Raw genomic sequence first — 24,612 nt, 5'->3', positions numbered from 1 at the left:
ACTCTCTCAGTCCATTCACACACAGTCCTTTTGAAGAGCACGAACATTCTTCTGTCCTAAGAACCTATGTAAGGAGTAACCTTCATATTTTCCCATAAGGGTATTATATAGATTTCTTCCTGTTCATACAGTGGGCATCTTGTCTTTGGACTTTTCTATGGTAACATGAAGCAAATTTACAAACTTTTCTACTTAGCTGAATCATTATAATAGCGTCATGATTAACTCACTATGAATAGCCATATAGACACCCACATACCTTAAATGAGAATAGGTTCTGCTCAGAAATATTTTTATCTCACAAAATAGTTTATTATTATTCCTGTTTAGATAAAATTATTTTATAGGTATTCATAATTGACCCAATATTCAACAAAATGTAAATGTTAAGGTAAGGGATTTAAACCACTAGGAATCCAGGGACACATGCTTGTGTGATCTACTAACTCATTCCCTCTTCCTATTGTTTCCCAGTCTGCCACTGTGAAGACCAAATGGATCTCAAAGAAGCTTGTAAAAATCTCTGCCGAAGCACAAGATGAGCTAAGATTTTGATCCTGACTTTGGGTCCTTTCCTTCTGACTTTATCCAGGGTTCACTGTAGTCAGACTCTCAATGTTTCCTTCATAAAGCCTGCATGGTATTTTTAAAATAGGTACAGATAAGGGTAAAAGGAAAACAAAAGTAAGAATCGATAAAAGTGACTTATCATCAAAGTATGAGAGAAGCTTGCTACTTGGCCAAATGAAAATAACATATTTAGTGATTTGTAATATAAGAATAAAATGAACTCACTGAGTCTCAGGAGATCTGCAATATAATCTTTGCAAAAGGTAGCTTGCCAATTTAATTGAGGTAGGAGTTATTTAATTTTTTTACAGGTATAGTTTTCAATAAAACTACATATGCCTATAATACTGCAATGGCAGATGTGTCTCGATTATTAGAGGTGGGCTCAAGGGAATATATACAATGGATCTTGAAATCTGTAAGCAGCTGTTGGGGGGGGCGCTGAAATGACGGGGGAGGGCATTGTACCACACATACGTTCCTTAAGTGCAGCAATGTTTTGTTGCTTTACTGCAGGTGTATTACAGAGATGAAATTTAATAACTTACTGTATACAATTCCAATAAAACGGAAAAGATTCAGTGCCCTGCTGTTCATTATCATGGTGCAAATGAGCTCGGATTATTTTGCATGCATTGCCGGTCAAACCCAACACAGAGAACCCCACATCTAGAGCTCTAGAGGATGGTCGCTGCTTGAAACCCTCGATGATGTTCTTTCTTAATTACTTTCTTATCACTGAATTGTCACTGTCCCAAATTCACATAAACGTGGCTTTGAGGTGGGCTGAAAATAAGATATACCTGGTTATTTTTTAAAACGCCATAGAAAACTTCACTGGAAAGTGCCTTTTGAAAGGAGAGGCTAATGGAATCAAGGGATAGATACATATATTTCACTAAGTTCCATAAGAATATAACAGCGATGATATAATTCTATTCAACAAAATCTGGGGTCGTGCCAGGCTAAAGTTGCTGCCCCACCAAAATTTGACTTCCCAACTTTATTAAGTACAAAAATGTCTGACAAAAATAAGTGCCATTCTATGAAAAAACATTTGTGGTTTAGGAATGCTAAAGCAAATTCAGCTATGTATTCTTGCTGGATTCCTTCTCCCAAGAAACTACCCCAGTTAGATTATAAATAACACGCTGAACGTAAAAGGCCCAGGCTTTAGGACACACAGTTTAGTCTGTGTGTGAGTGAAGGCATATGGAAGGAAATCTACATAAATATCCAGAACACACACACATTTCCTCAGGGGATGGGCTTCTTCAATTCTAAGCAGGTTACTGCTATCAGGCACAGCAGCAGATTCGATACCTGTTCCTTTCTAATGTACTTATTTCTAAAACAATAACGAGGTTTTGTTGGTATCGTGCAGTCCTCACATAATTTTAACTTTGGGTTTCAGTCTTAAGAGTTTCAGGGGACATTTTCTTAATGTGGAATTATTTCAAGCATGATCATAGGCAAAGGAATAAATATTTCTGCCATTTCATATTGAAAAGTTTTCCTGATGCTGAACTGTATGTTTTCTTTCTCATGGGAAAAAAAAGTTAGAGGGCTATACAGATTTCTACATGATAAACAGGTATATTTCAACATTAAATTTTATCAAGTGCACCTCGTTTGTTTAGTCATTAATTGATTTTCCCTTACATAGCAAAATTTTAAAGATGAATTATAGTCCTAATTGCTCAGAATTATTAAAAGCCCTGAATAGTTTTCATAAGAGAAGAGAATTCCAAGATTCCGGTGAAATTTCAATTTGGATACCAGGATTCCATTTCTTTGGTGTCTCATAAAAATAGTCTTGAAGTGATTTCAACAGTTTTTATGCACTAGCTGTCCTGAACTGCTGCATAAAACTTGCCTATGCTTCTAACATAGTTGTCATGTCATATATTTCACAACTAAGATGCCATCACTAAAAACTTTTGGGGTCACATCTAAGAGCCTGCTAAAGGTATTGTTTCAGAATTTCGTTCTAAGTAGTTCTTGTATTTTTGGAAGAATAATTTGATCTATGACGAATCCAAATTCACGTGACAGCAAACCATATTCTGCCTGCTTTGCACAAAAGCAAGGCCCAAATATAATCTATACAATTTTAAGAAAGTGTTCATGCTGTTGCTAAAATGTGAATTGGCATATTTTACCCCAGCCTTTTCACAGGAAATCTTTATTGGTTTTAATGAAATTGCATATGCTAATTCTGAGGATGCTACAGAATAGATTATTCACATGGACACGTGCTTTATTTTTTTTTTAGAAAGGGGGCTGGGTGTTCAGGAGCAGCGTAGCGCACTCTCTTCTATGCCTACCAGAGCCAATTGTGTTCAAAGTTCTAGTCCACCCTGAGCAGACCTGGGGGAAGCTACTCTGTTCTTGGCACCATGTTAAGGCCCGAATTCTGCAGTGAGCTTGGAATCTACCAAAAGTGGTTTTCCAGATGGGCTCTAATATAGAACTCTGAGCCTAGAAACTCCATCATGGGCTTGGGCAGTGGGAAACCCACGCTGAAAAGCACTGGCTTTAAAAGGAGTCATTTCAGAGTTTAAAGCCTGGCTCTTAAACTGACTTGGGGTGAAATCTCGGGTCAGCTTGCTTTGTTTCTCTGAACATCCTTTTCTTAATTATAAATGAGAATTATAATAATGACCCCTGGAGGTTTATACTGGCATTTAATATTATTTCCCCAGGTAGTCTCTAGATGAACGCAAGGTAACTTTGAGAAATTCACTCATTTTGATGTTCACTCATCAGCCATGTCTGGGTGGTAAAAGGATGGGGGAAGAGACTGGAACTACTATCTCATGATCCTTAATAAAGCAACTTCATTGAGCATCACAGTACCCACTAGATTCAGCTGGTCAGCCTCTGATGGTCAACCTGGTGAGATCTGGAAGAGTAATTACTAGAATATAGGGGGGCAATATGAACCTACAGAAACTTCAGTGCTTATAGCAAAATTAATCTCACTGCTAGAGGTACAAAGGTTGTCACAAAGTTCCAAATTTCAGGGGGGAAAAATAAAAGAAAAAGAAACCTAGAATTTCGTTTTCAAGGAAACATACCTATAATTACCTCCTCCTTCTTGCATTAAACTTTTTTGACCATTAGCCTGAGCCATAACTATTTTTCTTATCAATATACCCTAAGAGAGTTGAAGAAGGCTTTAATGCTTCCAGCATCCTCCAGGTAAGGGACCACATTTAATGCAAGGATTAACACTATACTTGTATATATGTGAAGCACTTAAATCGACAGTGCTAAAATGAACAATGAAAGAGAGTTCTTTACAGAAGGATGTCAGCTATAAATGCAAGAGGAATGATGACGTTTTTAGAAAATCATTAGTTCAAACACCTCTATTTCATGCAAGCATCACTGATGCATGCTAAAACAATCAGGTCAAAGATTGTTGGGGAACAGGGATAACTGCCCAGTGCTTAAGTATCAACACAAAGACTGTCTGCTCATCGCAAAAAGGGAAAGGTTTATTTACAATGAAGAGAAGGGGGTGGGGGTGTTACATCTCCAACAGCATCACCAACAGCAACATAACTAACATCATATGCCCCCGGATAGAATGCAGTATGAAGTACATACATCATCTATGAAATGCTCAGTTCAAAAATGTTTAACTTTGATCTGAATAAAATAAGCCTTTAGACCTAATTTTCAAATTGATAGAGTAACAAATTAAACAGCACCACAAAGAAATAAACCAACAATTCCAGAAGGGGGGTATTTTTCAAGACAACTAACCCAATCTCTTTAAGGGAAATATCATTTTTTAAAAAATTACAGGAACTATTCTAGCATAAAAGAAATTATAAACAGACACATAAACCAAATACCATGCATAAATGCAATGACCCCCCCCCAAAAAAAAAGCTATTAAAGACATTTTCATGGAACAATTGAAGAAATCTGAATATATATTGGGTATTAAATTAGGAAACTACTGTTAATTTTGTTAGGGGTGAAAACAGTATTTTAGTTCAATAGGTAAGTGTTCTTAATTTTAAGAGATTCATGATAAAAATCTAGGGGTGAAATCTTATTAGATCTTCCACTTAAAAATGATTCACTAAAAATACAAACATGAAACAACTGTAACAAATATTAACAACTGTTTAAGCAGTGAGTAAATTCACTTCATTTTATTGTTTTTACAACTTTTATAAATATTTGAAAATGTATACTACGAGATTTTTTAGAAATGTAATTAGATAAATGAGGCTTGACTCTCCCCCTTAATATTCAGAAAGCTGCTGGTGGGGAGTGAAGGGAGGGTATGCAAGAAAGAGCCTCCCTTTGTCTTTCTCTGTAGTACCTAGCACATCGCTAGGGGGCCAACAAATATTTGTTAAGCAATGTGATGAAAGAATGGCTCCATTCTCTCCTTTGGTGGGTGTTGGGAGAGGGGTCTACCTATAGCAATGTCCCAAAACAAACGCGCTGCTCCGGGAAAACCAGCGTTCAGGGCCAGAGTCACAATGGCATACACACTGCAAATGCAGGCCCTGTGGTGTCTAAAACTGTTCTGATTTTAAATATTCTGCCCCACCGTCCACGCTGATACATTCAAAAAGGCAAGTCTGGATTCTGACCTTTGGTTTCAACAACACACCCACCAGAAACACAGAACATTGGGACCGTTCAGACCTAGAACAGTGAGGCCCCCGAAAGTGAGTGGCAAGTGCCCCTCCGGTATCCTGCACAGTAAGTTAGAAGGAAGGGCTTCCGAAGAACTTTTTTTGAGCAAGTGTAATTCTCTGGTTTTCGTAGGCATGAAAACGATGCTTACTATGTGGTTTTTAAACATTACTATTAGGACTTTACTCTCCAAATGATGCCTAAGAATGATGCTGGAAAAATAAACACGAGCCCGCACAGTACAAGATAAAGCTGACGTGGCCCCTGCCTTCCAGGAGCTTACAGAACCCTGGTGGAAGCCAGAATTCAACAAACATAAAGAAAGGCAAGCTGGAAAAGCACTACAAAGTGAAGCGGATGGAGCGCTAGGGCAGCACTCGGGCAGTGCACGGGGCCGGCGCGGGTGGAGCAGGGTCCCGGGGAGAATGCGAGGCCCTGGACTGACTCAACTGCACACCACAAACAAACATTCAAGCCTGATGTCGAATCAGAAAACAAAATGTGCTTCTGTTGACACAAGACCGAAATAGCCATTTTCATGGCTTTTTGCTTATATCCTTTCTATTTGGACTTTAAATAAGAAAAAAATTTAAAGGGGCCAAAAGTTTTAAAATTAAGTAATTTGTAATTCTTTTCCTATGGAAAATAAAAATAATTGAAATAAAAGATTCATTCTTAAATATGTAATTTGTTTCAGAACCAACTCCACATTTAATTTCAACAAATCAAAAACGACTAGGTTTATGAGGAAACAAAATTAAATATAGAGAAGACCCCTTTCTTTTAGAGCTTCTAAGTTACTGAAATTATACAAAGGTACTCAAGATTATACCTAATTCTTAAACCCTGTCAGTTTTGGTATCTAAACGTCAGATAACTTTATGAACAGTCCTATTTGATTCCTTGAGAAAGAAAAGGAACGTAGATGCGGTTAAAACCTTGGGCTTCACTAGGAAAAACAAAATGTGGGCCGGGACGCTCGGTGGTGGGAGCCTGTATGATTTCAAGGCATCTTACTGATTTTCAGTATATCAGTAACTTTCACTGCCTGTTAAATGAAGTGCATATGCAATATATTTCCATGTCCATAATCGAATTAAGGCAAGAAATCTAACAGCTTTTTCAAGGTCAGTGGCAACACCAGAATTTGAACACAAATCTTTAAAATACAGCACATTCCTATAGAACATTCTAGGAAGTCCCTTAACTCAGCTGCACATTAGAATTACCTGGGGTGCAAGAAAAGCAAAGGTCCAACTCATAAGATTCTAACTTAATTCGTCTCAGATAGGGCCCAGCTTACCACATCTCCCCCTCCTCTCCTCTCCTCCGTCTCTCCACACACACACACACACACACACACACACACACACACACACACACACCCTTGTCTAGGAGATACTAATAATGAAACCATTGCTTTAGACTTGGCTATATCCCAGAAAGAAAAAACAAACAATTCCTGATAATCAATGCTGAATTTCCATTTAAGGGGAAAACTTCTGCCTCAATAACAATCACTTGTGTTGACATCATCACCTCATTCAAAGAGATCTCAGCAAGATTTAAAAAAAAAAAAAAAAAAAAAAGTTCGCCATCACCAAACATCCTATTCAAAGCAGAAAGAGGCCAAAAGCAAAAGACCTTTTTTCTCTTTTGCCCTCTGCAGTGATATCCTTTCGGTGTATTAGCTATTGGTTATTTATCATTTTAAAGTTGGACTATCTTGAGAAAAACTTTATTTCCCCTCATTTTCATGTCTGTCAGACTTTCCATTATAAATTTTATTTTCTCCGCCAGTAAAAGTAGTATGAGGTTGCAATTTGGCAAGAACATTTTAAGCCTGGGTGTGATTTCCGTACCCCAATTTGATTTAAATTAGTTTTGCCATATTTAGTGAGAACTAAAAAAAAGTCCTTTTACCTGCTTTGACTTGTCTATTGGGTCATTTTCTATACAATTTCAAACGTCTGAAAAGTCACCATGTTTATTTCGGATAATTTTAGGTAGAAATGCATTAATAAAATTCACATTATCCCATTACTGTTTTTAATGAAGACAACTTAATTGATAATAAAGAACCTGCCAGCTTTTGTTTTTCGGTTAAAATATCCACTGCTTTTGAAAGCCACATGTCTAACGCTATTAGTGTTAAATCCTCCAGAGAAACATAATGGACACACACGCACACACTTTTTAACCTGATGCATTTCTGAATCAATATACATTTCTCCAGGACAGCATTTTGCTACCTGTTGCTTACCACCAGCATTTCTCAACACCAAGCAAAAGGCCACCGGGGCCAGAATACGCAAGTTCACACGTAACAGTGCTCACCCTACAAGTCCACAGGATATTGTTATAACACAATAAAGCAGCTTTTGGAGCTCTTAGGGCATATCATCTAAAGGTTTTCCATCCAGCATCTCTATAATGTAGACAGGAGAAAACAAATCTTCCCCTCCACACGAGTCACTCACCTTGCCACACAGTGGGGAATCATTTCAGCTGTGATCTACTATTTAGACCTGACGCCCAAGACACCCAGAAGCTGCCTTTCTTTTTGGTTTGCATAGCTGGTGCTGGAGACAGGGATTCAGAGAACAATTCGGCACCAGAGAAACTCATTCACTGGAAGACAACACTATGGTCTGCTTCTATTCTCAAATTTCACAGAAAGCAGAAATTCAAAATATGTGCACTTTTCATCTCCAGCCCCTATTTCCTCAATCAGGGAAATTCCAAAATTTCGCTTTCATTTATCCGTAAGCGATCACACTGTTTATGGATACTGCCGAGACCAGGCTAAGCACAGAGATAGTCAGTTCTTGCAAGACTCACAACCATGAAGCAGAAATAAGAAAGAAAGCATCTATACTCCACATTGATATTATGAAGACACTTTAAGAAAAGCATATGCAATCACATTCCAACATACAACAGAATTTTCCTGGACATGACTGCCTCAAAATGAACCTCCCAAGGCCCAGGAATTCAGCCATCGCACGCCAGTCCGTCCACCTCTTTACCCCACCCCTGCCCCTTCCCACTTCTCACCTTGTGTTTGCGAACAAAATTTACTTCAGTTTCACCCGAGGGAAGTATTTCCCACACACGAGGGAGGGTCTGTGTCCCTGCACATACACAGACAGACTCACGCCGTCTGGGTGATGCTTTCACAAGTTAAGGGGCCTCACGCTTACTCAGCAGAGGAAATCTTTGTGTCTGCGAGGAATCACGCCAATTCCTATTAGTAAGAAAGGATACAGGGGCGAGGAAGCCTATTCTCTCATTGACCAGAAAAAGAGGCCCAGCAAAAACAGAGACCTCTGCCGTGACCATCTGCGAAAAGGAAGGATGTTGTCAACTTTCTTCTCCCCAAAACTCTGGCGACCTCTGCCTTGACCCTCAGCAACCAGATACACAGGAACAGGCTCTTCTGCAGGAATTGAGAGCTTTGCACCAGGGGCTCGGCACCGAGAGGCTTGTCGCCCGGGCTATCTGCCCCGAACACTTGCACTCACATTCCAAAGATGTTTCCGTTGCGCTGGAAGGACTGTAAATTTCTTTCCTGCAGAATTCTTTCCAAACAAACTGCCATGGCCTGTCCTCTGCAGCCCGTGCAGCGGGACTCCCTAGCCAAGCACCATCCACCTCATCACAGAGTCTTTTAGATGCTGAATGTGACTGCACTGGTGGCTGGGCCAGAGGAGCAAACTTTAAACATGCAAATACATCCAGAAAAAAAGCCGCCAGAATTCCACCCTTAGTGATATACAACTGATCTGAAAGGAAGCCTCCTTCAGGGGCTCTATTTAATTACTAAAACTGTTTGCTTACATTTTTCAGGATATATTAAATAGTTGTCTGAAATTTTTTAAATAGATTTTTTTTTCCATTTCATTAAAGGAAATAGGAGGGTGAGAGGGTTCAAGAGAACAAGCGTCCCCTTTCCAACACAAAAAGAACATACGTTCTGTTTGGGTGAATAATACAACAGCAGAAGCTTTGAATATTAAAGAGGATTATTAAAATCTATCAAGTTTTCCAAAGTAAAAAACCAATGCACTTATCAAAAAAAAAGCCTACACCTTAAAAAAAGGGGGTTTTAAACATATGATTAATACTGATACCGAAATTAAAAGGAAAGCATCTATAACATCTCAATTGTCTTGAAACAAAGCTCACACTTTTGGCTATTGATAGTATTTTTAGAACGGGGCTTTCTCTGGGGGTTAAAGGTATGCAAATGCAGAGAGCACAGAGACACAAACACACACATGCTATACCTTTGTATTACACTGGCATTTTATTATTTAATTAAAGTACTCTTATTTTTCTAGCTCACGCATGCTTCCCTTGAGACGGCTTTGCTGTTAGCCTGCTGGCCTTGACTTCCAGCCAAAAACAATTCAGAAACAAAAAGGGACAACAAATCATATTTTCACAGACATTTTTATCCCTCAATACAACCCTGTTTTCACACAACATCATACAGCCCCTATGAAAACTATAATTTAGGGCAATGGCCACCGAACCCCAGGTTTGACACATGGCTGCACGAAGTATTTCCAGTGTAAGAAATTCTTAAGTTCCTAATTGCAAATAAACTCTTTTGATAGAACCACTTTTACCGACATCCCTGGTTTGCAAACAGTGCCACTGGTACGGCTGATGGATTAAAAAATAAAAGCAAGCCAGTGATTGTAGTTCTGATATGCCAGAGACCTACAGATGAGGTATCTATTACTTTCAAGCTCTGTGCTATTTTATTACTTTTTAAAAGAAAGAGACATCGGCAGACTCTCCATGCATCTTAGTGTCACAGTCTAAAATGCATAATCTAATTTATAAAATAAACCAATTTACCAGGCTAGTTCTTTCAACCCTTCCCCATGCAAGATTCTCACTTACCTGGTGGCAACCCTGTAAGTTTGATTCTCTCCCATAAGATGAATATGAGCCCCTTTCTGTTTTACCTGCCAAGAGAAACAGGAAAAAAAGTGTAAATTGTGTGTTTCTTTTTAAAAAAAATCCTCCAGGTAACAGACATCTACTTCTCTTCCCCGATGTTTACATACGTAAAGTAGGCACTACTGGCAATGTATGCAAGCAAGAGAGGGGATAACACTTCCTCACTCTGGCTATGACAAACTGGAAAAAATATCCTTCATTCCTATTCTTAGCCAAACTGCTCCACACTTCCAAAAACTGTCATTCCAATGGCCTCCACTTTCTCTAACAAACAAACTGTCATTCCTTATTTTCCTTTCTTTCTCTCTCACAAAATTTAAACAATTTCAATTTTATTGACACAGCAGGCAAATTATCTGTGTAATGACCCTAGTCTAGGAATTCCCATTGATTATATTGACACTTAATGGTGAGGCCAAAGCTAATCAATCAGGGCTTTCCAGATGGTGAATACAGCGAAAGAAACTATTCAAAATTCTGAGACACTCTCTTTTTTTAAACTCCTCTTCCCAGGAGTAAATTCCATCATGATCAAGATGATGATGGAATTTACATTTGGAAAAGAGGGCTTTTGAAAAATTGCCGACTCTGAACCCAAGTTCAGATTCTACCAGTAGACTCAGCAGGACATGGGATCATGGAATGTGACTATCTCGTTCCAATTCTAACAGCCCAGCTTCTTTATACAGAGATGTACACAGCACAGAAGCTGTTTGGCCACATCTAAGGATGAATCCAAGGCTGCTCATTTGTTTCTTTTTAAAGTACGGTTAGCCTTAATAATCAGCAAGGAAGGCAATGAAATCACATTACGAGAGATCTAAGCAGTAGAGTTTAGTTAGTGACATATGAAGGGTTATCAGAGAAAATCGATCCATACCAGGACATTAAAAAGGTCTAGTGACACAGCCGAGTACCCAGAATGCAAATCCCACGCCACCTATGACTGAAGGGTACGTCTTTTTTGGAGACTAGAGTTTTAAAGAACACTGTACTTTTACACCTAGGACTACACTATTCTTTTTTCCAATGGGAAAATTCAAAATTAGTATTTTGAGGAACCGAATGGTATCCATCTAAAGTTTACAACTCCCCAAATTTCCCCTCAATCCAAGTTAAAGCAAATGCTAAAAGGAACAGTGGTCATATTTTATGTTTTAGTTCGGTGGCAATGCTATTAGTGCATGCCTTCGTGACACCACACGAAGAATGTGCCTTTAGTAAACTTTATATCTGACCCAAAGTGCACCTTGTATCTAAGTCACTATATATATAAAATAGAAAAAGATTTTTCAACAAAAGCCAAACTTGAGTCTTAAATTAACCCTCTCTCCCCTAGCACTAATTTTTCTACTGATTTCAATGGATCTCAAACTTGGGAAAATGTCCCTCTACCCATTTCTGGTACACTGTTCACTGCAAAATAGAAAATCAATGTCCATATCCGTTTCAATTCCAATGGAACAGGATATCATCTCACAGACTGTGAGTCAAAGGACATCTAAGAGAGTAACTTTAATCGTATGAGGATTTTACATTGAAGAAAACACTCATTTACCTATTCAGCACTGCAAATGGTTATACATACATGTTTACCTTTCTAAGTCAAATATAACCTATAGATGCCCTTTAACTTCTCTTTACAAAGACTACTAACAGAAAATACTCGACCATCATGGGCTATAAAGTGACATATGCCCTCCTTTAAGCTCTTGCACCTAAAGTTTCAGTACAACCACACCATAATTCACTTTGACATAACACTGGCTTATTTAACACTCAGAAAGGCAGGGAGAGAGGTAGGTAAGTAGGCAGGCAAGCAGGCAGACAGAAAGATAGATGACAGATAACAGATAGGGTAGAATTTGCTGTGACTTCCTAGGAAACTCAACATCTAGTGTCCTGCTTTGGTAATTTCTAAAAACTGGATTGTAAAACACAATTTGAAGGAGGAAATTCTATCTTATTTTCCTCTCTAGAAGGAATTACTGAATCCATCCCCTATAGAATTTCACCACCTGGCATTATTTCCCAGCTTGAGTCCAGCCCACAGACCTCAGAGAGATGCATTTCCTACCAGGATTTGTCTCAATTCACACATGTACAAGTTAGAGCTATCCCTTCCATTATTTTGAAGCTAGAAGGTCAGTGCAAATAGTACGGATGAGAGAGGGAGGGAGGGAGGAGAGAATGAGAATAAATGGGAGAGCAGAGGGGAGAGGAGAGAAGTGAAGAGAGGGGGAGTGGGATGGAAAAGCAAGGGGGTAGGAAGGGAGGGAGGAGCACATGGATTCACGCCGCACTGAGGCCCCGAGCACGCCGGGCGACGTGGGCCCAGCACCCCTTACTATCGTATCAGATACAGGCTGCTTAATCTTAATTTCGCTGGTTAAAAAATATTTATCCAGATACAAAAATAAACCCACCGCAAATTACAAGTTGTCAGGGTTAAAAATCTCCTCCTGTTGGTGAGGGGGAGGATAAGAGACCAGCGGAGACATGAATCACTCTCAGTAATTTGAGTGTTTCCATGACATCAACGGGCACGAGTCCAGGGCGCTGTCGAAGTCTGCGAGGTACCGAAGGGCCGTGCAGCCAGCAGGAGGCTGCGAGGGGCACTTTCTTTTTTCTTTTTTTTTTGGGGGGGATTATGCTCTTTGTAAAGATTTCATCTGTAGCATCCACTTTTACCATCAAATAGATCGCTCCAGAGATCATGAGGGAACACATTTCATTCTGATAATGTAAGCCTTTAACTTTATTACATCTTTTTGTTCCCAAATTCAACTATAAATCTGCCTTCAGAGCCCAAACCCCTGTTTGGGAGCAAACTAATCAGAGACTGAGGATAAACCCAAGTGCTCTCTGAAATGCACCGTATCTATTCCTATCATTTCCTAATGACAGAAAGCAGCCATCTTACAATGACACCTCAGTTTCTAGGAAAATAAGTATGTCTTTTGTGTAAATTGTCCACTAAAAATTAGCTATGGTCTGGATGTTGATTTCCTGCTTAAAATTCCCTGGAACATTTGCTTCAGATAATAAAAATTGCAAGAGTGCTGATAACATGTTTGTGTGGGGTTCTGAAGTCACTATCTGCGCGCAGGAACACAAAAGCCCCAAGGATCTGCGCTCGCTCCCCGCAGGCACGGCTGTCCGGAGCCCCGGCCGGCGCGGGCGTCCTTCCCCTCCATTCCTCCGCGCCCATCCCACAAGCGCAGTGCCCCAAACAGCCAACGCCGCTTCCACGATCGAAAACACAGAGCCGGGGTGCACCAGCCCGGCGCGCTCACTGCGGAATTTTCGAGACAACCCTCCAGTACTAGAATGCGACAGCCGCTGCGGATATTTTTTGGCACAAAGACAATGGTGGCAGTGCCAAGCCCCATGGCTAAAACTACTCAAAAGAGGCATAAGGGTAGCATTAATCGCTCAAGTCTTTTACTGCGTGGAGTACCGTTGTCCATATTTTAAAAACTAAAAGTACCCATCAGTAACATTTGTCGTATGCCCAGAAAGGGTGTGGGGGCATGGGGGCATTCTGAAATATATACCAGGAACAAATCTTGTCAGGCCTCTCATTCATTTTCACACCTAAGGACCAAATGGGAAATTCTGCTGCTGGTGACGAGTTGCCGTGCAGGAGACGAGTGACGTGACCTAACGGAGTACACTGAAGTCAGGCTGAATGAGAGCTATGGGGAGGATTTCAGAGACTAAGCCGACATATTGGCTAAACAAGTTTCTCCCCAGAAATGATGTACACAAGGAACATGCAATACTATGTCACAATTTTTAAAGTTAAACAAGAAAAACGCTGCAAGTGAGCAGACACAACATCAGTCAATCAATCCTTCTAGAGACAAAGGAGATCAACACGCAGCCCCTTCTCTACAACAGTCAGCATCTACAGAGAGCAAACAACCCAGAAAGTCAACACGTGCTTTGTCCAAATTGAACCCATCAGCTGCTAAAACCTATATTTAAATTTGATCATTAAAAATGGCACCAGGTGACAATCAATAAAGGATTCACTTGCTTTTCTATTGCCCTTGAAAATCTAATTTAAGCAGAAAATACTGCACAAGCTACTTCCAATTTTTTAAAGACCAATATTTTTGCTGATCTATTTATTCAGTAATCCTTTACCTTGCTGCCCCAAGAACAATAAGGAGAAAAAAATGCTTTTTTATTTGGGGGCACTATGGTTAACAAATGCCTAAATAACTCCAAATGTAATACTTTTATAGTCTTACATAATTTTCCATTTGACTTCCAATTTTTTCTCCCAACATATCCATAGTATCCTGTTGTAAGGGAATGCCATGGGAATTGGATGCGAGTGAAAATATTACACAAGGGTACAAAAGGCTCCTAGGTCCATTCATTCGCAGGGGTACCTCTAAGAAGTATCACCTTTGATAGATTACTACACCTGGACAGTTGTAATGTACGTGGGAGAAGCGAGAGGCAACCAGAACAACTTACTGATGATGTGGTTTCTGGAGATAAGCTGTGACACGGGAGATCCCACTGGTGGTTGCCCAGTAGGATAATAGCCAAGTCATGTTCAGGTTTCTAGTCTTTCATTCTTAAAAGGCCACTTTTAAAATTATATATACATGGTAGGTATTTCACCTCCTATTGAAAAAAATGCACCTCTACAGTGAAACATATCCCATAAAAAGCTTTGCTAAGATTATCTGATGCTGCAGGACAATACCAAGCAAGGCTGCTTCACTGTTAATCCTCAATCAGGGAACTGAAGAATGAGCCTTTGTTCCCTGCCACCAGACTAGGGAACGCATCACAACCATGGTCGAGTCAGAATAAATCTCTGTCCCTGTCCTCAACCCCAACCTAGTCCTGGTTACCCTATTAATTTTTTTTTATATTGAAAAGACTATTTCATTAAACAATGACTGCAATTCTTAGCGGCGCTGAAAATATACATGAGGTCATTGTTCACAGCTCTCTCATCTTTTCCATGCCTGCCTTTTCCTCCCTTGCTCAAATAGCTGAGCCTGTCATGTATTACCCACAATTCAAAGGGCTTCTGTAGACTGATTTATTCAAGCTGCACAACAATTTTGTGGGGCGGGTAATGTAAACCCCATTTTGTAGATGAGGAAACTGAGTAACAAAAATTGGCAGAGGTCACACAGGAATTGATTTGATATGAAATTAATGATAGTGCCTTATAGGTGGTGATCATTTACATGTACCAGGTATTTTAGTCCTAGAAGGTCTCTAGGTAGTTTAGAACTGTGCAAATGATGTGCACCGGAATCTGTGACATCATACAACAAACTACAGTCATCTCCACATGAACTCAAAGCAACTAACATCATACAACAAACTACAGTCATCTTCACATGAACTCAAAGCAACTAAACAACAAAAGCATGGCAGCAAACTGCATATCCACACATTCCCAATGCGAAAAATGTGACTTCATTTAAAATGCACAGCGAAGAGTAAAAGTAAAAGTATAATTATAATATAGGACAGCAGAGCATAGCTCACAAGTGTCTTCTGTAAAATAGTAACCTCCCAATAGGCTTCAGAAAACAAAATGCAAGCTAATTAAAAGGTCCTAGAAAATGTTACAAGCTGTCTATAGCCCTTCCACAGAAATCTTAGCAAGTTAAAGCCTCTGAGAAGTCCTACAGTGAGGACATTTGATTTAGTTTCAGATTATCTTTCCTACATTTGTTTGAATACACATACCTGCCCTCATCTTTTTTCTATTAATACAAGTCCCGAGGAACTTTAGGGAATACTACTGTAAAAACCTCAACACTAAAAATGGATTGGTTTGATGTATGTTTGCAATTTTCTATCAAATAAATAATGTAAATTTTTAAATTTAATTTAAATTGATCTAAAAACATTTTGGACTTCTTGTGATGTTTGTATGCAGATACACCTTAGCTGTTCTAACTAGCTGGTTGACCTTAATTATCCCTGCTCCTAGCTTGGAGGCAAGAGTCTGGGACTGCAAGAAATCAGAAGTTGATGTTAATCTTTTGATTTCTAAAATTCAGAGAAGAACACTGGTTCTCGTCTACAGAATCTTACTGTATCAGGACACTGCCATGTCCCACAGGCTTTAAGGAATCAAAACTTAAGAAATTTCATGCTAAAAGAACAACAACTCAATTCCAGTAGAAAAACCAGTCATTCCACAGCTTAGAAAATTCTCCTCCTCCCCTTTTTTCCTAAATTAAAAACAAGGAAAAAAGTGGGGGAAAGGTGATTAGGCACATAGTCTGTACTGAAGAGTAACAGGAAATAGGGATCTAGACATTTTCCTGGAAAAAAACAGCATTAGTCAGTCCCCTCTTTCACTGAGATTCTTAAGTCACAACAACAGAGTATTCAATAATGATCTATGGCTCTGATCATGGAAAATAAGGAGTTTTGGCTGCATTTCGTCACTGGTGCATCGCATCTGGTCTAGACACTGTGCTCCCCTCAGAACAGTGGGTGCACTCAAATTCCAAAGATGCTGAGCATCTTGAGACATCATCAAAATGCATCGTTTCAGGGGCTGCCCACGGTTCAGAATCCATACTCACCTCTCCTTAAAGCACTTATATGTGTAAAGCGCTACATATATGCAAAGTAATTTAACTCGCATTACTTGACACAATATACCCGAGGAACCCTTAGGTGGACATTTTAGTCCCTATTTTCATAGACGAGGTTACTCAAATTAAGAAACCAGCTTATATAAGAGGTTTTACAAATATTAAGAGATAAAGCTAGAACATAAACTTCCAATATCAGTACCAAAGCCCGTTTTCACAATATGCCACCTCTGGATGTATTATCAGCATAGGTTGAGGTAACAGAGATAATTCCACCTGTCTTCTTTTCCCTGCGCTCCACACCCTCCCCTCAAGCAATGTGAACTCAATTTGTAGTAAGTCAAAGAGGAGTTCTCAAGTCCTCTGATGGATGAACGTGTTAAAACTGGCAAACCTTCTGAGTGACCATCCTCTGGCAGATCGAAAGCTACAGTCTCTTAATGCAGAATAAAAATATCATCTTAGATTATTTCACATGCCCAAGACAACAGCCAAAATAATCTCCCTCGCTTGGTGTCATGCTTAGGAGATGTGAGCACGTGATCAAATTAAAGGACATGATTTTTATGCTTTCTTTTCCAAATGTGGGAAAATCTTTCACTGAAAATAACACTCATTCCACAGAGTGTGCAATTAATCAACATAATCATGGGGATAACTTAGCTGTTTGGGGAGGTGTGTCAAATAACTCTTTAAGGCCACTAAAGTGCCACTTGAGCCACTAGAGTAATGATTTTCTGAATCAGCAATTTGTACAAGGGTCCCCTAGACACCTGAAGGACTAAGGGCGACCCCAACATCACTCAACTTGCTTCTAATCAGCAATGAAGCACTGGCTTGGTGTCAGACCTTACCAGTTCTCTCCACCCTGTTTTATATCTCTACTGCAGTGCCTTTGAGGACTGGGTACACCAAGGCAACTGGGGAGTGGTGTGGCCTCTGGAGAAACAACATGTGCATTTGAAATCTTATTTCATTAAAAGAAATGATAGTTTCATATAAAAATGGAAAAATGTGATACTTGTAATACACACTAAAGGTTTCAAAAAGCAAGAAAATATTTTTGCCATAGTCTTAGGAGCAAAAGAAGATACAGGATGGGCATGGAGAAAAAGAATCCTCCCAAATTCAATTCCAAGGCTAAGAAACCTTGCTGATCATGGGAATTATTGGGAAGTCTTTTCTTAAAACAGACCCCTGAGTCTCTGCCCCAGAGGACTGGAATTCAGTGGTGTGGGAGGGATCTGGCATTCTCTCTCTCTCTTTTTTTTTTAAAATAAAATTCCACTGGTTAGGCTAACAAGCCAGGGAGTAACCAACTTAAGTGCCAGGCATAGCCTTTAAAGTTACAATAGATGAAACTCCAATAAACCTGGTAACTTACTGGATAGCAAAAAATCAGTTTACTACCTGATGCAACCTATTTAACTGGATTTTAAAAAGACAAACTATTGTTGCTCTCCAAGGCCCTTTCAGACAGTTACCAAATAACCATTTCATGGATTAAAGCAGTGACCAGTGTGCCACAAGAATTTTTAAAACATGCAATACCTAACTATTAAGTCAGGGGCACTGACCTCTTTTCCCTTAGGTTGTCAAAAAAAATGACAACAGCCAATGCAATAGTAGGCATCAGGTGTGAATGAACCAAAATTATACCTATTTTTTGGTCAGATCGGCAAAAAAATGTAACAGATTTTTTTGGTGTGCCGCAGAATTTAGTCATTTGCTTATGTGTGCCATGAGATGAAGAAGGCTGAAAATCGCTGGGTTAGAGAGACCTTCTCCTGGCAGCGAACTAGGCCTTTAAATTTGTTCGTTTCACTAGTAAAGACTGGCAGTTTTAAAAAAGTTAATTTCATATTACCAGGTAGATTCCCCTGATAAACCACACAATTCCAAGGCCTGAGAGTCCGGGAGGCGAACGGCCGCTCCTCTTCCATCCACCCACGGGCTCTGCTCTGAAGGTGTGCCCCTCCTCCTCCAAGAGGGAGTCGCCCTCAGACCCCCAGGTCTACCTCTAGAGAACACGCCTTGGTTTAACTTAAAAGGGCCCTCCCCACCCCATGTGCTGTCCTCTGCCCATGCTCTACTGAAGGCATCACAAGTCCACACCAAAGAGAGAACCTGGTTCTCTGATCCCTCTGGAGGAGACAGACCAGTGACATTTCTGGCCAGACGCAGAAGAGACAACATCAGATGAGCAAGACTTCATTGCCAGGCTAAATTATTTGTAATTCATCAGCAAATTTAAAGAAAATCAGCAGCTATACTTCACCATATAAATCACTTTTAGCAATACATTATTTGCTGCCCATTAAACATGATGTTCTAACAGAGTCTTACTAGCATGAAATGTAAAAACTAATAATGACCAGACTCTGAATTAGGTGCAGTGGAACAGCAGAGGAAAGGGTTTATTAGTATTACATTTGTCACAGTGTTTACACAGGAAAATTACATATTTTAGCACCTGGTATATAGGTGATGGCCTCAGTTTTCAAGCTGAGCTTATATGTATGTAAGAAACATTTTTAATCTCAGGCAGAAGGTAATCCAAGTATCCCTTACACAGGTATCTGCACTGTATTACATGAGCATTTCTCTAGCTCTTGCACTGTATTACTATTGGTCCACAGTCCCTAAACATACACTACTGAGAAGTTAAAGGGAAATAGCCCAGAATTCAGAATATATTTGAGGGCATCCACAGAACAGACTAGGAAGACTGCTAACCACTGAGCCTGCTCCTCTAGATCAACTTGAAGAAAATGGAGCTACGAAAACCAAACTCAGAGGTTAACAGGACCAAGCTTCTCAGAGTCTGACTCCCCTGTGACACTAGTCGCTGTTAAAGGAAGGTGATGGCTCACAGATAAAATTACTCAGTCCCACACTGGGTATTTGAGAAAAGGCTTCCAATTACTGAATATATGAGCATGACTAAGTCCAGAGAGGAAGGCGCAGGCCACAGGAAGGAAGAGGAGAGGCAGAGGAAAGGGTGATCGGAGGAGGAAGGGGGGCAGTCGGAACACTGACCTCATCCTATCGAAACAGGCAAAAATAAAACACATCAAATGGGGGTTGTTTACAGAGGGCAATTTTCACCTGTGAAACTTGGAAAAATGATCATCTGAATAGGTGTGAAGGAGGTCCCAAAACCATGGGATACAAAAATCACCATCTGTGGAGTGTGTCCGTGTACCGCGTGCCGGCTGTGGGGCAGTCAGCGGTGGGCATCACTCTCGAGCAGTCAGAGATCCGACGGCTGCAATGGGGAGGAAGCCCGCTCCCGCCCCAGGCAGGGCTCGGCGTGGGGATGTGGGAACACAGAGAGGAGCACCTAGTACACCTGTGTCTCGGCAACAGGTGGCAGCAGCAAGGACATGTTTGGAGATTCTGTGCAAGATGCCGTTATAACAGTTAGTTTGAACCTGGTATTAGAATGCAGTTTGTAGTCATTTGACAATATTAAATAAATCAGAGTAACTAAAAACTGATAATTACATGATTTATCCAAAACAAATTTTAAAGTCACTGGTAGCTAAAATTAGAAAGATAGAAAACTGATAACAACTTAGATGACATTTTCCCCCTTCCCAACTCTAAGCTTTTGAATTATTTCATATTTGGGGGAGCTGGTTTCAGAGTTTTGAGGGAATCTGCTTACAAAATTAAAGAAAATTTCAATATAAGAGAAAAGATCTGTAAAGATCTAAACTCTCTTCTCCATACAACACCACACTGATTCAATCAAAACATTTCATTTTAGAGATATGTAGAAATCACTTTTAACTAATTATCCTAAAGGATTTGATAAAAATGTGTCAGCAAAATTTGTTGCTATTTCTAAGACACATTCTGTATACAGAGCCCTGGTCCCACTACCAGAAACCAGGGACACTGCATCCAAGCTGTGGAGGAGAGGCCAGGATGCTGCCTCTGTGACCGCCCTTGCAGAAGCTAGTCCTGCGACTGGGCACAAAGAGACCATCAGCCACACTCTATCAACAATAATTCAAAGTGGCAAAACAAAACTAAAAAGGTTCCACTCAAACTACCATCCTCAATGTCTGCCAGGGAGAATAGCTTAATTTGATCTGAGGAAACAAAAAATGCTCTTTTAAGACATTTCAATGCAAATATAAGCTCTTTATCCTTCACAAAGCAAGTGAAAACTATCAACCCTATCAGGGAGTTCTTTACCAAGGACTGCCTACCAGATCCATTACCTACACAAATGTTTCAAAACTTCAATGATTTTTCCTTTTAAGTCAATTCCCAACTTAGTCAAATAAGAATTCTTAAGTGTAATCAGGCCAGGAGGAACTACAAACATATAATTAATGGAAATATAAAATCAACCACTTAAAAACTGAAGAGTGGCATAAACTTTACATGTTACTTAAACTATCAGGGATCTATTTAGCAAAAGCACACACACACACACACACACTCAAAACAAAAACTTTCATTTCCAAATAAAAACCAATTAACTGCCATACTCAGTATTAACCTACAACTTTATTATTACTGCAAAATATATGATTAGTTGTGTAAAAGCACAAAAACAAAACAAAACAAAAAACAAAAAAAAACCCAACCTGGAAAAGATATTAAGAACCCACACACCAGTCAGTTTCAATCTGAGCAGCCAGCAGAGGGCGCACATGCCCCAACGAGAGCTAGCTCTGGCCAGGTACCACTGAACTCACTTAGAATAAGCCTGACCAAAATTGTAACACTGGGAGGCAGAAAAAAAATCATCCTATCAGTGGCATTAAAAAACCAAATGTGCTCGGTTTAGGATTAGTAAGAAATACACACAAGTGCACTTTATTAGTAAATACTGGCTTTAACAGAAATTTCTTAGCTGCTTCATGGAAAGTTGTTCATTAGAAAGAAATAATTCTTCTTTGTATAGAAGTGAGGTTATATCCGTTCTCAAGGCCAATATAGTTTTTATAGGTCACTATTAAGAACTACCTACAATAACTAAATTTGAGGAAGTAAATTAAATATTAAATTTCTGACACATAAACACACATTTTGGCGAGTATATTAAATTACCCTTTGCAAACAGAGTCTCTTTTAGTGTATTTACATGTGACACACACACATTTATTAATTTTTGTAACGTTAGAACAATCAAATATGTACCATTTTATGGTTAAATGAAGGTACATGAGTTACTTATTTTTCCACTGGTTTGTAGTCTGTACTTGATTATTTGTAAGTTGTCTATTCTGGGTCTCTGTATTATATTAGCTTTCAGGTTACGGTAGGTTGTACTAAAAGAGTTCCTCAGAGCTATATGTGTACATGTACGTACGGAACAGCCACTGTTTAATTCTTTTAAGAAAGTTTTCCTATAAATGCAAAAGTCATAAACTCCTTCTAGTGCTTTCCAAGCTTGTGATTTCAGAAACAGTATCACAAGTTAATATGAAAACAAGAATCACCTTATGAAAGAACCAAATTAAAATCGACATCAACTACTATATTTTTTACATTTACAGATAAAAAATAATCCACAGGATGTTTAATTCTCCAATTTATAGTATATTACAATAAACAGAAGGTTTGCACTTAAGTTTCAAGATGGGAAGCTTGGTAGAATAATTAATTGCCACTTGTCCATCCACCTAAATGATCATTTCAACCTCACCTCTTCTCACTCAACAAAAACAATGAAGCCATGTGACATCTCCATCAGGTGACTTTTTTAAAGCAATCTTAGTAGATTTGAAAGTTAAAATGGAATTTACAACATCTACAGACCAGGTGGTTTAGGTTACATGTAGGTTACAATAAATAATACTTATCTTTTGGCCTATGTGGCTGTACCATTTCTGCGTAAGTTAAAATGACGATGCTTTATTATTTCTAAGCACTCAATTCTGAAATGTTTGCACAATCTGTTAAGTCCAGACACATTTAAATGACTCTGCCATGCAGCCTGCTAAGGCCAGTGACGGGGATAATGCCTCTTTACGTGGGTAAAATTCTGTGGCATATAGGTCACTCTCTTAAGGGGAATCAACTGTGTGTCTCCTCTTCACATTTCCACCACAATCCTTCATCCTGCAGCCTGGAGCTGAGAGTGAAATGCAAGAAAGGAGCTGAGTGCTCAAAGCAAAAATCTGCTTCCAGGACAATCCATTATATCTGACAAGTTAAATGTTCCATGGTAGGCCATATGGCATCAGAGCAGGCCCGACGATGGAAGAGGGGAACTCAGCAAATGCATCACAATTAAGGAGTTTGGCTACAGACTTTACTTTGAATTACTTTATTTTTTATTAAATTTTAAGTGCTGTCCCCCTAATTTTTAACTGAATCCCTTTTATGAGACAATTTTTAAAGAAGTTCCATAATTTCTTTCTTGTCTCATGACTGTGGGTACTGAAATCTAAAGGTGAAGGCACACGTGGCCACTATTAGGAAACAGTTATAAAGCGGAGGACCTGTAGCCTCATTTCAAAATTTTCAATACAAATAATTTGTAGACCCTATCTGTTCACTAGATTAGCATATGCAAATGAAAGTGGTCATTAGGTTAGGACATGTAAATGAAACTGAGACAGCAGTAAATGAAACCAGTTTCCATTTTCAAGTCCAAAAAAATCTTAAAAGCCGTACAGTCATAATTTGCATGTTCCTGTTTCTTCCGTGGTTTACTTAATTTTAACCAAATTAATGAATTAACTGAAGACTATCTCAGTTGAATCTAGCCCCTCCTAGAAGGATACCAAAAAGGAATGCTGTATACTCCTGGCTAATACCATGTCCAAGAGACAAGTCTTATAAGCTTTCTAAGACACTATGATTAAAACCAGGTTGTCTATAATAATAAATATTTAATGTTAGAAACAAGGTAATATAAATTATATTTATACTATATGCAAGGCATGCATCTATTACATTAAGGGAGGGTAAGGTTAAATTAATGAAATGACCAAAGTAGTATCATTATGCAATGGTATATGATTATACAATAAAGGGAAAAAAATGTTCCTATTTCTCCTGAAGCATTCTCAGAAGAGATGGGACCTATAATAAAAACTGAAAAAGCTTTCTGTAGAAGTGACCCAACTCATCTATCTGGTCCGGTGTCACACAGCAATTTTACCAACTCGCTCACTTCCTAGGGATGACGCATTCCTGAGCAAATATAGTATGAAATAAATTGTAATGGGTAGGTGATTATCGTTTAAGTATTCACACTGGTTTGCAAACATGAAATTCATAATAATTAAGATAAACATGTATGCATCTTTCCTAAAGAGAAGACACTAAGATTCATTTCCCTAACTATTTTCACTCTCCATTTCTCCAGAGGGTCACTATTTCCCTCAAATGTACCCGCTTCTGCCTTAATTAAGAATAACATTATTTCAAAGAGCATATCCAGATACTTTATAAAAATGGGTCATTTTGCATCATGTTTAAAATTATGAACACGTTTTCTGGAGGTCCCAAAGTTACAATTTGTTAATAACCTAAAGTTAGCTTATATTTGCATCTCCTTTATTTTTAAACATGACACAGTTAATTGAATTATGAAGATGGTATGTGGATTATGAACTGGGAATTTGTATTAAAAATTACTTATTATACTTCTTTGCATTTTATCAAGTGCTTTCACATACATGCTCTTATAAGCTTCATCATAATTCTGTTAGTAGTTATCATAACTATTATCATTAATACTTTTATACCATAGGTGAGGCTAAAAGGAGATTCAAAGAGGTTAATGTATTTGAATTAAAGCACACAACTATGAAATGAAGGAGCCACATTT

The 24,612-nt window shown here is 39.0% G+C and overlaps 1 protein-coding gene across 22 annotated transcripts in view; it reads right to left on the bottom strand.

Moving 5' to 3' along the window:
* The window catches only part of TCF4 (transcription factor 4), a 331,234-nt gene that overhangs the window by 154,363 nt on the left and 152,259 nt on the right, over window positions 1-24,612 (bottom strand). For 19 of the 22 annotated variants that reach the window (XM_081150304.1, XM_081150294.1, XM_081150309.1 and 16 more), the window contains one exon: window positions 10,153-10,217. In XM_081150304.1, the coding sequence (XP_081006430.1) occupies window positions 10,153-10,217 (65 nt within the window). Of the gene's footprint in view, window positions 1-8,295; window positions 8,933-10,152; window positions 10,218-24,612 lie in introns of those variants that run through there. The other 3 variants (XM_081150293.1, XM_081150296.1, XM_081150295.1) reach the window with 3 other exon arrangements.

Source organism: Miniopterus schreibersii (assembly GCF_964146895.1).
Source record: "Miniopterus schreibersii genome assembly, chromosome: 10".
NCBI lineage: Eukaryota > Metazoa > Chordata > Mammalia > Chiroptera > Miniopteridae > Miniopterus > Miniopterus schreibersii.
This window is presented reverse-complemented; position numbering and strand designations above follow the sequence as displayed.